Raw genomic sequence first — 13,845 nt, forward strand, 5'->3', positions numbered from 1 at the left:
TAAATATTACTTTACATTTGAACATTTCTTTTTAAAATGCCCAATGGCTTGAGAGCCAGTATCCAAAAAGAGGAAGAGACAAGTCAGTATTAGGAGTGAGTTACTGATAAGACTGGTTTATTGTCTTGTGTGTTCACTTGTCAGTTGGATACAGCACTTTGGATCTTTATCACGGGCCCTATTTCACCCTAACCCTCATCTAACCACCTCTTTTGTCCCCCCTGCCACCCCAGGAAATGTTAGGAGGCATTTCCAATTTAAAATTACTGCTCACTTACCATATAGCTTGTGGAAAATACAGTAAAAAACAAAATATAGACTATTTAAATCACTGACAATTACACCATCCTAAGATCAAGATCGCTGATTTTTTAAGTGTTTTCCCTTCTAGCCTATCTTTATAAATCCCCCCGCCCCCACCTCTCCTCTTTCCAGAGCCTGGGGCTAAAATCAAAGGGACAGATTTAGGATGGGTGGATGACTTGTCCTCTGGCCTTGTCCTACATTTTAGATAGTATTTTTTTTAGCTTTTTTTTTTTTTGATATTATAATACCAGTTACAAACTGAGAGAATAAACAAATAAAATCTAGGTTTCTGAAAACTCGGGAGGGGGTTGGAGGATAAGTGAGAGGTGGATGAATCAGCTATATTAGAGAACCTGGGAAGGTGAGCAGAGCTGGAAAACTTGCTAGATCTAATAATTTATTGGCTCAGGACTTGTCAATCGCCCAGCCCAGCTAATGAGATTAGAGCAGAGTCGTAGGGGAGGAAGGGAGTGACGCAGCCAACTCTTTGCCGGGAGAAAATCTAGTCAAGAGACAGCTGCGTAATCATATTGCGGCACCGTTTTTTTCTTGCAGCAGCTGCTGCTTGCGAAGGGTCCGCCCACTGCAGCTCTCTGCAGTCTCTGGCTCGCTCTTCCAAGGCTGACCATCGCCACTCTCTGCACTCAAGCCTTGGCTACGGTTGCCTCTGTCCGCTTCTCACAGCATCAGCACAGCCTTCATCCCGGCAGCAGCCTCCACCGTTACTCCCGCAGCCCAGACACTACTGCCTGTTCCACCTCTGCCCCAACCACCGCCGCTTCTGCTATTCCGGTGAGTCTTTCCCTGCGGAGGCCAGGTCTCCTTATCTTGGCGGTAGCCACCTTACGCGTTACGGTCCTTTGAAAAATGGCCGAGTCAGCCGACCACAAGGAACTGTTAGAATCTAGTCAAGAAGAGGCTGGTAATAAGGTAATGATGGAGGGACCCGGGGAACAGCCGGAGCGCAGTGAAGATGTCGCAGCTGGGCCTGGAGATGATAAGGAGAGCGGTGAAGAAGCCGCCGCTGGGCATGGGGAAGAAGGGGGAAAAGGTGAAGATGCTGCTGCTGGGTCCGGGGAAGGCGGGGTAAAAGATGAAGATACTGATGAGGATTCAGACCGTCCAAAAGGACTTATTGGTTATCTTTTAGATACAGACTTCGTTGAAAGTCTACCTTTGAAAGTTAAGTACCGTGTGTTAGCCCTCAAAAAGCTTCAAACTAGAGTGGCCAATCTAGAATCCAAATTTCTGAGGGAATTTCATGGCATTGAAAGAAAGTTTGCTGAAATGTATCAACCCTTATTGGAAAAAAGACGTCAGATCATAAATGCAATCTATGAACCTACAAAAGAGGAATGTGAATACAACTCAGACTCTGAGAACTATGATGATGCGATGTATGATGAGGAAGAGATGTATGGTAATGAGGAGGGCCTGATGCATGAGTATATGGATGAGGATGATGGCTATGAGGGAGATTATTATGATTATGCTGTTGAGGAGGATGATGACGATGACGATGACGATGATGATGATGATGACATTGAGGCTACTGGAGAAGAGAATAAAGAAGAACAGGATCCTAAAGGAATTCCTGATTTTTGGCTGACTGTCTTAAAAAACGTTGACACACTCACTCCTTTGATTAAGAAATATGACGAGCCTATTCTGAAGCTCCTAACAGATATTAAAGTGAAACTTTCAGATCCTGGTGAGCCTCTCAGTTTTACACTAGAATTTCACTTCAAGCCCAATGAATATTTCAAAAATGAGCTGTTAACAAAGACTTATGTGCTGAAGTCAAGGCTGGCGTATTATGATCCCCATCCCTATAGGGGAACCGCGATTGAGTATTGCACAGGCTGTGAGATAGATTGGAATGAAGGAAAGAATGTCACTTTGAAAACCATCAGGAAGAAGCAGAAACACCGGATCTGGGGAACAATCCGAACTGTAACTGAAAATTTTCCCAAGGATTCATTCTTCAATTTCTTTACTCCTCATGGAATCAGCTCAAATGGAAAAGATGGAAATGATGACTTTTTACTTGGTCACAATTTACGTACTTACATAATCCCAAGATCAGTACTGTTTTTCTCAGGTGATGCACTTGAATCTCAGCAGGAGGGAGTAGTTAGGGAAGTTAATGATGCAATTTATGACAAAATTATTTATGATAATTGGATGGCTGCAATTGAGGAGGTTAAAGCCTGTTGCAAAAATCTGGAGGCAATAGTGGAAGACATTGATCGCTAAAAGCAAAGTGTACTTGGCCCTGACATTAACTGCCCTAGATCGTTACTCAAGATATAAGAAGTTAATTACAGTCTTGTGTTCTGAATTTTTTCTTGTAGTGTCACTTAAAACATAGGTCTCAGAAGTATAAGGGAAATTTAAATACTAATTCATTTGATCTTGCATTTTAGTAGTAGAATGCTTTCAAGAAATGTAAACTGTGGTAGATGATTTAAAATATTAATATAGTGTTGTGTAGTTGAATCCTTCTAAAGTCCTTTTATCATGTAGCTATTAGTCTGTGGCTGTGAATATTATCGGAACTGCTAAACGAGGTCATTTATTTGGAAAGAAAATCTTGGAGAACCAACCCAAGGTTTTCTGCTGTTGTTGTTGTTTGTTTTTTATATTTGTGTTTTCTTAGTCCTTTATCTAGTGGGTTTAATTCTGTTGTACCTGCTTCATTTTGCAATAAAAATACAGTAGAATTTAAAACTTGAATGCTTAAGAAGCCTGCATATGGTTAAGAGTTTCAGGCAAAACCACATTTATGGTTAATAACAGCTTGTCCATAGGCTCTTGTATTTTATGTGACCATGATAAATAATAAAACTTAGTTATATTGAGGTTGGTGTTTATCAGTGAAGTGTTAATCACAGTACTCTCAAAAGATCACCACATATTGTTCTGTGTAATTTTGTAAACTGTAATCACAGTGTATAATTTCTCTTCCTATAGTACATTTAATCATTCATTGGAAGTAATCATGTTACCATTTTGACGTTTTTTTTATGTTCTTTCACTGCGAAATAAAATAAATAAAAATTTCAGAGTGTATCCTGTTTTAAAACTGATCTTTTTTTCTCATAAAAGTATTATGTTCATTGGAAAACATCTGGAAAATACTAAAAAACACATTAATTAAACCAAAATCCACATACCCACTCCCCAAAGATAAGCACTGTTAATGTCTTGACTTATTTTCTATTATTTTTCTGTGTTTAAATATGCATGCAGGTTTACTAACACTATATTTAGATGTGCAAAGAAACTCAGATTTTTTTTTAACTAATCTAATTTTAATCCTGAGTCCACTTCCACACCCCAAGTTTGCAGGGAAACAAAAATCTCAGTTTTAATCCAGTAAATTTGCTATTTCATAATTTAAACACTGTTATAAATAACAGGCTCTTGTATGTTAGTCTATATTTCAGATTTACCTACCCTTCCACAATGTCATCTAGATGTAGAGGGGCTTATATTGTTTTATGACGTTGGTGGGGGAGTGCACTGACTGGGGAAATAGGATGTGGTCGGTTAGAGAGCTGACTTGTCTCAGAGCTGACCCTGCCTTCTTCATATGTGGAAACCCAGAGGTTTGGCTTCCCATTTTGGCAGACTCTGAAGGTCACATCTATCCCTCTGGGAAAAACGGAATTTTTAAATCCCTTCCAAGCCATGTGAGATCTGAGAGCGGCTAGGAAGTGCTAACTGTGTCTCGTTATTGCTGCCTATCCACTCTTCCATCCCAGGTGATTGTGATGTGATCCCACAGAATTATAAGATGAAAGTGGAACAAAAGCTCTTCTGCTTGTGACTTATTCCTCCATTATTGAACATGCCTCCTTCGGATTTTGGCTCAGAGAGGTAAGTTTATAACACTGCCTGATTTTCTTACCCCTGCCTCATCTTTACAATCAACTGAGGAGGAAGATAGGGGCGTTTTCTTTCCATTTCCTATCTGGATAGGACCCTCCTGTAATATATCTTTCTCCCAGGGACAATGGTAAATGCTCACTTGCTTTTCTCTGGGGTTGCAATAGTTGACAGGGTATAGGGAAATAGAAACAACTTAGTATTATAGGGGAACCTAAATTGGGAAATACTTCCAATGTATGCTTGATAAATATAAACATTTTCATACTCTTCACCACCCTCAATCTTGACCTCTGTTAAATTCCTGACCCTCCAACCCCCCCAACAAAACCAAGATTGGGCCTCTTTTAATTGTAGTTACTGTTACTGTGCATTAAAAATCAGAAACATGGGTGTATCTCTCCCTCTATTTTACAGAGGGGGCTAAGCATCTTGAAGTCCCTCCTGTCCCTTTCTCTAGCCTCCATGAGATAGAGCAGTAAAACTGCTTCTGACCTTTGCTTTATCCCTCATGTCAGTGGTGTCTAGCTAAAGACCATCAAGGACATACCCATAGTTGAACAAGGACATGCCCAAGTTGAACATAGTTGAACAAGTTGAACATACCCATAGTCTCCGTCATTGCCATGAGAGAGAACACACATCCTAGGGAGACACTGTATGTTATCAGTAAGTAAGTGTTAGAAAACATTGTGGAATTTGGGCTTTGGTTGTGTGATTTGATGGAGGTTCTGTGGAAGTGGGGGTTTACTCTATATTATAGGACAATTTAATGGTTGGTAGTTCAATAAATCTCATCCATAGGGAGGAGAGACTAGAACAAGGATACAGCTGTAATTGGTAAGGAGGTCATAGCCATTCATTTTAGCTAGAATGGCAGTGGTTTTTGGGATTTTGTGAGTGACACAGTGACTTTGTTTTTGTCTGTGCTTAGACAAAATTAGGTGGCCTTACTTTGTCTCATTTTATTACAGTCCCAGGATAACCTTGCTTGAGGTTGGTATTCTATGAGATGTTTTATATCCAATAGAAGAATAGCATGGCCTAGCTGTGTGGACCAGGCCAGTTTCCTAATGTCAGGGACTGCTTTTTATATTTCCTTCTCTTTCACCCCTTCTCAGGGATGAAATTTGAGGCTGTCATCATTCCCTTAGCTTGTGTTGGGATGGATGTTCATTTGATTTGGGTTTAGACTAGTGTAAAGGAACTTTAGGCTTTGAGGGTAGGCCATTAGTTTCAGCCCACATACTAGGATTTAGTGCCCAAGTGTGACTAAGAATAGGATTTTTACCTTAATATTTTTATAATTGTTCTTTAAAAAATGTATCATTTATACAGTCCTGAAAGGGTTGTTGAGGTGGCTATTGGGCCTTGTTAGAAGTTTGGTATTTCCCGGGAATATACTGAAATACCTAAATACAATAAAATTCCATTTTTTGGGTACATAAAAATTTATAGTGTAAATTGTAGTATTTAGTATTATATATCATATGGTAGAGTGGTTAGTCTTTGAAGCCAGGCTGCTTAAGTTCAAATCCCAATTTTGTAACTTATTAGTCTGGTGACCTTGTACAAGTTACTTTATGTGTCTTAGTTTTCATATCTGTAAAAATATAATAATTGCATATCTACCTCATAGATTATTATGAAGATTTAATTGATTTATATGAAGTGCTTGAAATATGCAAGGCACATAGGGAGTGCTGTATAGGTGTATCTATGTTATTTTATTACTAAGTTTATATCTGTGAAATATTCAAAACTGGTATACAGTGAAAGTGCAGTAAATTTTTATTAAATTATTAATAATTGTCCTTGTAATTTGTTTTCTAATTTACAAAAAGTGAAAGAGTATACTCTGCATTTTGATAACAAAATCTCCAGGATTTCTGCAAGTATTAAGGAAGCTAAGTGGCAAATTTAGCGGCAGTACTTAAGATACTGACAAGCCTGGTTAATGATGAGGAAAATATAGTGACTATGGTGTTACTTCCTCACCACTGAACGCATTCATTATCTTCGTAGCTGTGTACACCAAACTCAACACTCACCACAGGCCATTTGTTCACTGGCCAATGGTGCATTATTAAATTAAAATATTTGGAAACCAGAGAAAAATAGAATACAGAAAATAAGAATCACGAAATTATATATCATCCATAGGTACATAACAGATTTTTTTAGTTACACAGATATATGCAACGTGTAGCTTATTATTTTAAAGCATATAATCTTTAAAAAATAATTATAAAGAATAAGTTTACATGGAACACATTTCTGAAATATATTTTCTCTGAATTTTTTTTGTCAAATAATACAGGTTTTAAAATAAAAGAGAAAAGTATGTCCCAAAGTAAACAATCTCAGCCTGTTTTTTTTAAAACTACTCTAATGATCCATCTGTTGACCTGTTCTCAGGGTGTTTTAAGACAATAAAAACTCTCCAGGTCATGCAGCCAACGGGTAATCACTGCCCTCCATTCTGCCTGTGCACACACCTCCTCACTTCTGGCTCTGCAGAGGTTTGCGTGTGCGCGCGCCAATGTGTGTGTTCACGTGCGGTCCCGCATGGGATGGGGTAAAGTGGGAAGGAAGTTAGGGGGGGAATGGTCATTTGTCATAAAGGACCCTAGCCCCGGTGAAACTTCTCTATCAGGGCGTGTGCGAGAGCACATGGGGGCGGGGGAGACAGGGCTTAATCATCATGGAGGCCGCTACTGTATCTCTCCTCTTCGGCCTTTGTGCGCGCGGTCGTGCGTGCGTGCGTGTGTGCGCGCGCGCGCGTGTGCGCGCATGCTGGTCAAAAGGAATGGGTGAGTCGTCTTCCCGGCTCCGGTGGTTTACGAAACCATATTGTGTGTGTAATAGTGCCTGTGCCGGTAAGAAGAAAGGCAGTTCTGGCCGAGGCATACCCGGGTCGGGGTGCTGTCTGTGGCTTTGAAGGAGGTCGGGAATGGAGGCGCGTTCTTCCACGTTGAAGTCAAGGTCGACTTGTCTGTCTGCTAAAGCGAAGGTACCCAGAGGGAAGGCAATGATAGGTGGCAGCGTGGAGGGAGGGTCCTGGCGTGGTTAACATTTGATCTGACCCACACCTGGGGGAAAGAGAAACTTAAGGGATGACAAGAGGAGAGTCCCAGAATTGGACAGTGTGGGAGGTTTTGATTTCAAATACCTGCAGAATAGATATCCTTTTGGTTGATGAAGTACAATGGCACCTTGGGCCCAGGACAGATTTGGGTCAAGCGTATATAAATACAGGTATGTACATCTATACAAGAAGTAGTGTGTATAAAAGGAGTATTACTGGTTCTGACACCTACTGAGTACTTCAATGTCAATACTAGTGTAGGCGTATTTGGTAGAAGAAATCAGTCTGTAATATGTTAATCATCTGTTTGTGATTCACTGCTTCTGTAAAGTGCAGAATCTGTGTATTAATTTAAACATACAAAAGGTTCAGCATTCCAATCGATTGTATCACTTGACGTGAGAAAAAAGCTTTCCAACCAGTCTTATTTGGTAAGATTGGTGTTGAAATAAAAATTTCACAAGGCAATTTCATGAAAATGGTGAAAGATGGCTGTATTTTTACATTTTCTATTTCACATTAACATGCTCTCAGACTCTTTCATACACACACACAGACACACACACACACACACAGCTGGATGATCCAGAGTGAGAGGAAGCTCATGGTCAGAAGGATTCACAACAGGTGGAACCAGTATGGAGTGTTTTATCATTTGATATTTCTACATCAGCTATCAAGGTGAAAGGAGGTAATAAATATTGACATTGTGTCTATGTATGTGCATGCTTGCATCTGTGCATGTATGTGCATGTTTTAACGCAGAATATTTCAGTAACAAGTAGAAATGATATTTACACCATAATCTTTGTTGTCCAAAATATCACTTAGAGTTTGCCAGGAGTCCTGTGGATAAGGGAAGAGTGAGTGGTTTGTGATGAGTTCCCTTTCTCACTGTGATGAGGTACTTTCTATTTTACAGCTTAGAGGAATTGAAAAGGTGCTTATACTTACTAAGATACGTATTAGCCAATTTAAGATATTTGCATTTCATGGTCAAGTATTAAACTTGCATACTCTTTCTGTATGTTAATGTGGTATTTTAGAACATTTCAGAATTACCTTCTCACTAGAGTTTGGATCAGGGTGGTTATCTCCATTTTTCAGTTGAGAAATCTGAGATATAGACGTGATTTGCCAGTACCATTCAATTAGTGGTGCAAGAGTTCATATCTGATCTCATTGCTCATGCTCTTCATCACGCTATGCTGCCTTCAGTGAAACTGATGATGAATGTATTGCTAGTTTGCTTAATATCAAAATGCCTCTACCCATATTAAAGCTGCTTGGTACTAGCATAGGAATAGATATTAACATATTCCTTTGTCAGATGTGTTACCTCATTGATTTAGAATATATGATAACAGCTAGGCTGAAGGTTTTTTAGAAAACTCCCTACTGTAGTTTAACAATGTAAAAGTATTACAGGAATGAAATCTCATTTTCCTTTAAATATTCTATAGTTTAGACTGCTAATCTGACCTATTCTTGCATGGGTTTTAATTTAAATTTATTGCTGTTTTAAACCTCAAGTTTTAAATCTCGGTTCTTGTTCCTATTGTGGAACTTGTGATCTGGGTCACCAGTTTCCATATCTATACGATGGAGATAATTAATAGTGCCTAGGTCATAAGATTCTTTTGATGATTCTTTGTGATAATGACTACCCAGCACTTAGCACAATGTCTGGCACATAGCAAGCTCTAAAACATTAGGTGGTTATTATTATAATAATCATTTTCACTTCTCAGGATTGTCATGGAGAAAAAAAATCATAAGGTTGGTTTGGTACATAGTAAGGGTTTAATAAATTATAGCTACTCTTTTATAGCTTTATATCCCTGAGGTGATCACAAACAAGAGGATTTGAGGTCATTTTCTTTTGTCATTTTCTCTTTTTAAAATTTTTTTTTATTTGAAATAATGAGAGACTCACAGGCAGGTACAAAAATAGAACAGAATTACATGAGCCCTGTAGGTTTATGCTTTTTGCCAGATTTTGGAAATTTTCAGCTTTTATTTCCTTGAATATTTTTTCAGTTCCACACCCTTTCTCCTCTTTTTCTGGGGCCTGGATGACATGATGTTAGATCTTTTATTATTGTTATAGATGTCATGGTTCTGTTCATTTTTTCTTCAGTCTATTTTTGTTGTTCAAATAAGGTCAATTCTATTTATCTGTATTCAAGTTCACTGATTCTTTCCTGTCATACGCATTTTGCTATTGAATCCATCCACTGTATTTGTTTTATTTATTTTTTCAACTTTATTTCTATTTGGTTCATTTTTATAACTTCTCTTTCTTTGCTGAGATTTTCCCCTTTTCATTTGTTTCAAGAGTCTTCATAATTGCTCTTTGAAGCATTTAATCATAATTGCTTTCAAATACTTACCAGTAATTACAATACTGAGTCATGTTGGTGTTGGCATATGTTGATTGTTTTTACTCATTCAAGTTGTGATTTTTCTAGTTCTTGATATGATGAATCATTTTTTATTATATCCTGGACATTCCTAGTATTATGTTATGAGACACTGGTTCCTATTTAAATCTTATATTTTAGCAGACAGTCAGCCTGTTTAGGTTCAATGTGCAGGTGTTTTTATTTTTTGATGACCTTGACAGTTTTGAGGAGGAGAATCAGTCAGGTACTTTTTAGAATACCCCTCAGTTCCGCTATGGTTGTACCATTTAATGAGGGTTTCAGTTTCTCTACATCCTCACCAATACCTATTATTTTCTGTGCTTTTTAAAAATAATAGCCATTATAATGTGTGAAGTGGTATTTCACTGTGGTTTTGATATGAATTTCCCTAATGATTAGTGATGTTGAGAATCTTTTCATATACATCATTGCCATTTGTGTATCTTCTTCGGAGAAATGTTTATTTAAATCCTTTGCCCATTTTTGCATTGGGTAGTTGTTGTAGAAGTTCTTTGTATATTCTGTATATTAATCCCTTATCCCAGATCTATAATTTGCAAATATTTTCCCCCATTCCATGGATTGCCTTTTAACTCTATTGATGGCATTCTTAATGTAGAAAAATTTTAAATTTTGATGAAATCTAATTTATTTACATATTCTTTTGTTCCTTGTGCATTTGGTGTCATATCCAAGAAATCATTGCCAAAGCCAATGTCATGTGGTTTTCCCTTATATTTTCTTCTACAAGTTTTATGATTTTAGCTTTTACATTTAGGTATTTGATCCATTTTGTGTTAATTTTTGTATATGACATAAGATATGGGTCCAACTTTATTCTTTCACATGTGGATATCCAATTTTTCCAACACCATTTGTTGAAGACTGTCCTTTCCCAATTGAATGATTTCAGCATTTGAAAAATTTGACCATTTTTGCAAAGGTGTATTTTCGAGCTCTTTATTTTATTTTATTGGTCTATATGTCTGTCTTTATGCCATTTTCACACTGTTTTGATTACTCTAGCTTCATAATAAATTTTGGTATCAGGAAGTATGAGTCCTCCAAAAGTGTTCTTCCTTTTCAAGATTGTTGGCCTACTCAAGATCCCTTGAGATTACATATGAATTTTTGGATGAATTTTTCTATTTCTACAAAATTGTAGTTGGGATTTTGACAGGGATTACATTAAATCTGTAGATTGCTTTGGGTAGTATTGATATCTTAACAATATTGATTCTTCCAATCTGTGAACATGGGATGTCCTTCCATTTATTTCTGTCTTTAATTCTTTTAGAAATGTTTTGTAGTTTACAGTGTACAAATCTCTCACCTCCTTGGTTAAGTTTATTTTATTTATTTTTTATTATTTTCAGAGGTAGAATTTAGTAATTCATCACTTGCATATAACACCCAGTGCTCATTACATCAAGTGCCCTTCTTATGGCCATCATCCAATTATCCCTTCCCCCCACCGACCTCCCCTCCAGAAACCCTAGAGTTTAACATCTCATGGTTTGCCTCCCTCTCAATTTTTGTCTTATTTTATTTTTCCTTTCCTTCCCCTATGTTCATCTGTTTTGTTTCTTAAATTCCCCATATGAGTGAAATCATATGGTATTTGTCTTTCTCTGACTGATTTCACTTAGCATAATACCCTCTAGTTCCATCCATGTCATTACAAATGACAAGATTTCATTCTTTTTGATGGCTGAGTAATATTCCATTGTGTGTGTGTGTGTGTGTGTGTGTGTGTGTGTGTGTGTGTGTGTATACACACCACATCTTTATCCATTCATCGGTTGATGGATATCTGGGCTCTTTTCATAGTTTGGCTATTGTCAACATTGCTGCTATAAACATTGGAGTTCATGTGCCCCTTTGAATCACTATGTTTATATCCTTTGGATAAATATCTAGTAGTGCAATTGCTGGGTTGTAGGGTAGCTCTATTTTTAACTTTTTGGGGAACCTCCATACTGTTGTCCAGAGTGGCTGCACCAGTCTGCATTCCCACCAACAGTTAAGAGGGTTCCCCTTTCTCCGCATCTTTGCCAACATCTGTTGTTTCCTGACTTTTTAGCCATTCTGTCTGGTGTGAGGTAGTATCTCATTGTGGTTTTGATTTGTATTTCCCTGATGCCAAATGATGTTGAGCATTTTTTCATGTGTCTTTTGGCCATTTGCCTGCCTTCTTTGGAGAAATGTCTGTTCATGTCTTCTTCCCATTTCTTGACTGGATTATTTGCTTTTTGGTGGTTGAGTTTGATAAGTTTTTTATAGATTTTGGATACTAGCCCTTTATCTGATAAGATATTTGCAAATATCTTTTCCCATTCTGTAGGTTGCCTTTTAATCTTCTTGACTCTTTCCCTTGCTGTGCAAAAGCTTTTTATCTTGATGAAGTTGCAATAGTTTATTTTTGCTTTTGTTTCTCTTGCCTTTGGAGACATGTCTAGCAAGAAATTGCTGTAGATGAGGTCAAAGAGGTTGCTGCCTGTATTCTTCTCTAGGATGTGGCTGAGGTCAGAGAGGTTTCTGCCTGTGTTATTCTCTATGATTTTGATGGATTCCTGTCTCATATTTAGGTCTTTCATCCATTTTGAGTTTATTTTTGTGTATGGGTGTAAGAAAGTGGTCCAGTTTCATTCTTCTGTATGTGGCTGTCCAATTTTCCCAAAACCATTTTTTGAAGAGACTGTCTTTTTTCCATTGGATATTCTTTCCTGCTTTGTCAAAGATTAGTTCACCATGGAGTTGAGGGTTCATTTCTGGGTTCTCTATTCTGTTCCACTGATCTATGTGTCTGTTTTTGTGCCAGTACCATACTGTCTTGATAATTACAGCTTTTTAATACAGCTTGAAGTCTGGAATTGTGATGCTTCCAGGTTTGGTTTTCTTTTTCAACATTCCTTTGGCTATTCTGGGTCTTTTCTGGTTCCATACAAATTTTAGGAATGGACAGATCATGTAAGCAGAAGATCAACAAGGAAACAAAGGCTTTTAATGACACACTGGGCCAGATGGACTTAACAGATATATTCAGAGTATTTCATCCTAAAGCAGCAGAATACACATTCTTCTCAAATGCACATGGAACATACTCCAGAATTGATCACATACTGGGTCACAAATCAGGTCTCAACTGGTACAAAAAGATTGAAATTATTCCTTGTATGTTTTCAGACCACAATGCTTTGATTTTCTGATGGTGAACCACTGTGGCATTCATCAGTTAAATCCTACTTGGTCATGGTATATAAACTTTCCATATGTTGTTTAATTTTTTTGTTAGTATTTTTTTGAAGGATATTTGTCTATAATATCTTTTCAGGTCTTTGAGTTTGTCAACATGTAATGCTGACCTCTTGGAGTTAGCAAGTAGTCTTTCCTCCTCTACTTTTTTTTCCTAAGAGTTGTTTGAGAGTTGGTTTTAGTTTTTCTTAGAATATTTGGTAGAAATCACCAGTGAAGCCATCTGGCCATGGAGTTTTCTTTGTTTGGTGAGGTATAATTACTGAACTCTATTGAGTTTTGTATTTCTTTTTGAGTCAGGTTAGGTAATTTATTTGTTCCTAGGAATTTGTCCATTTCATCTAGTTATTTAATTTGTTGGTGTATAATTGCTAATCATACTTTCTTATAATTAGTATATTTCTGTATAATTAGTAGTGAAGTCCCCACTTTATTTCTCATTTAATTATTTCTCTCTTTTTTTAAATGTGGTCAGTCTACCTAAAGGTTTGTCAATTTTGTTTATCTTTTCCAAGAAACAAGTTGGCTCTCATTAAAGAATAATTGACATACAATATTGTATTAGTTTCAGGTGTCCAACAGTAGTGATTCAGTATTTATATACATTATGAAATTGTCACCATAATAAGTCTAGTTATCGTCCATCAAAATACAAAATTGTTAGGATATTATTGGCTATATTTTCTTTGCTATGGATCATATCCCATGTCATATTTACTTTCTAACTGGAAGATTGTACCTTTTACTCCTTTCACCTATATCATCCATCTCCTCTCTCTCCTCTTCTGGCAAATGTTAGTTTGTTCTCTATATCTATGAGTCTGTTTCTGTTTAGTTTTGTTTGTTCTGTCTTTTAAATTCCATGTATAAGTGAAATCA

At 37.3% G+C, this 13,845-nt stretch overlaps 1 protein-coding gene across 1 annotated transcript; it reads left to right on the top strand.

Moving 5' to 3' along the window:
- The first annotated feature begins 889 nt into the window (after positions 1–889).
- On the top strand, positions 890–3,372 carry NAP1L2 (nucleosome assembly protein 1 like 2). The gene has a single exon (XM_021685669.1). The coding sequence runs from the start codon at positions 1,174–1,176 to the stop codon at positions 2,560–2,562; it is 1,389 nt and encodes a 462-aa protein (XP_021541344.1). The 5' UTR covers positions 890–1,173; the 3' UTR covers positions 2,563–3,372.
- The last annotated feature ends 10,473 nt before the right edge of the window (positions 3,373–13,845 follow it).

Source organism: Neomonachus schauinslandi, chromosome X, assembly GCF_002201575.2.
Source record: "Neomonachus schauinslandi chromosome X, ASM220157v2, whole genome shotgun sequence".
Lineage (NCBI taxonomy): Eukaryota > Metazoa > Chordata > Mammalia > Carnivora > Phocidae > Neomonachus > Neomonachus schauinslandi.

Excerpts from the sequence above, each read along its gene's own strand:
- NAP1L2 (XM_021685669.1), top strand. The coding sequence starts at position 1,174 with ATGGCCGAGTCAGCCGACCACAAGGAACTGTTAGAATCTAGTCAAGAA.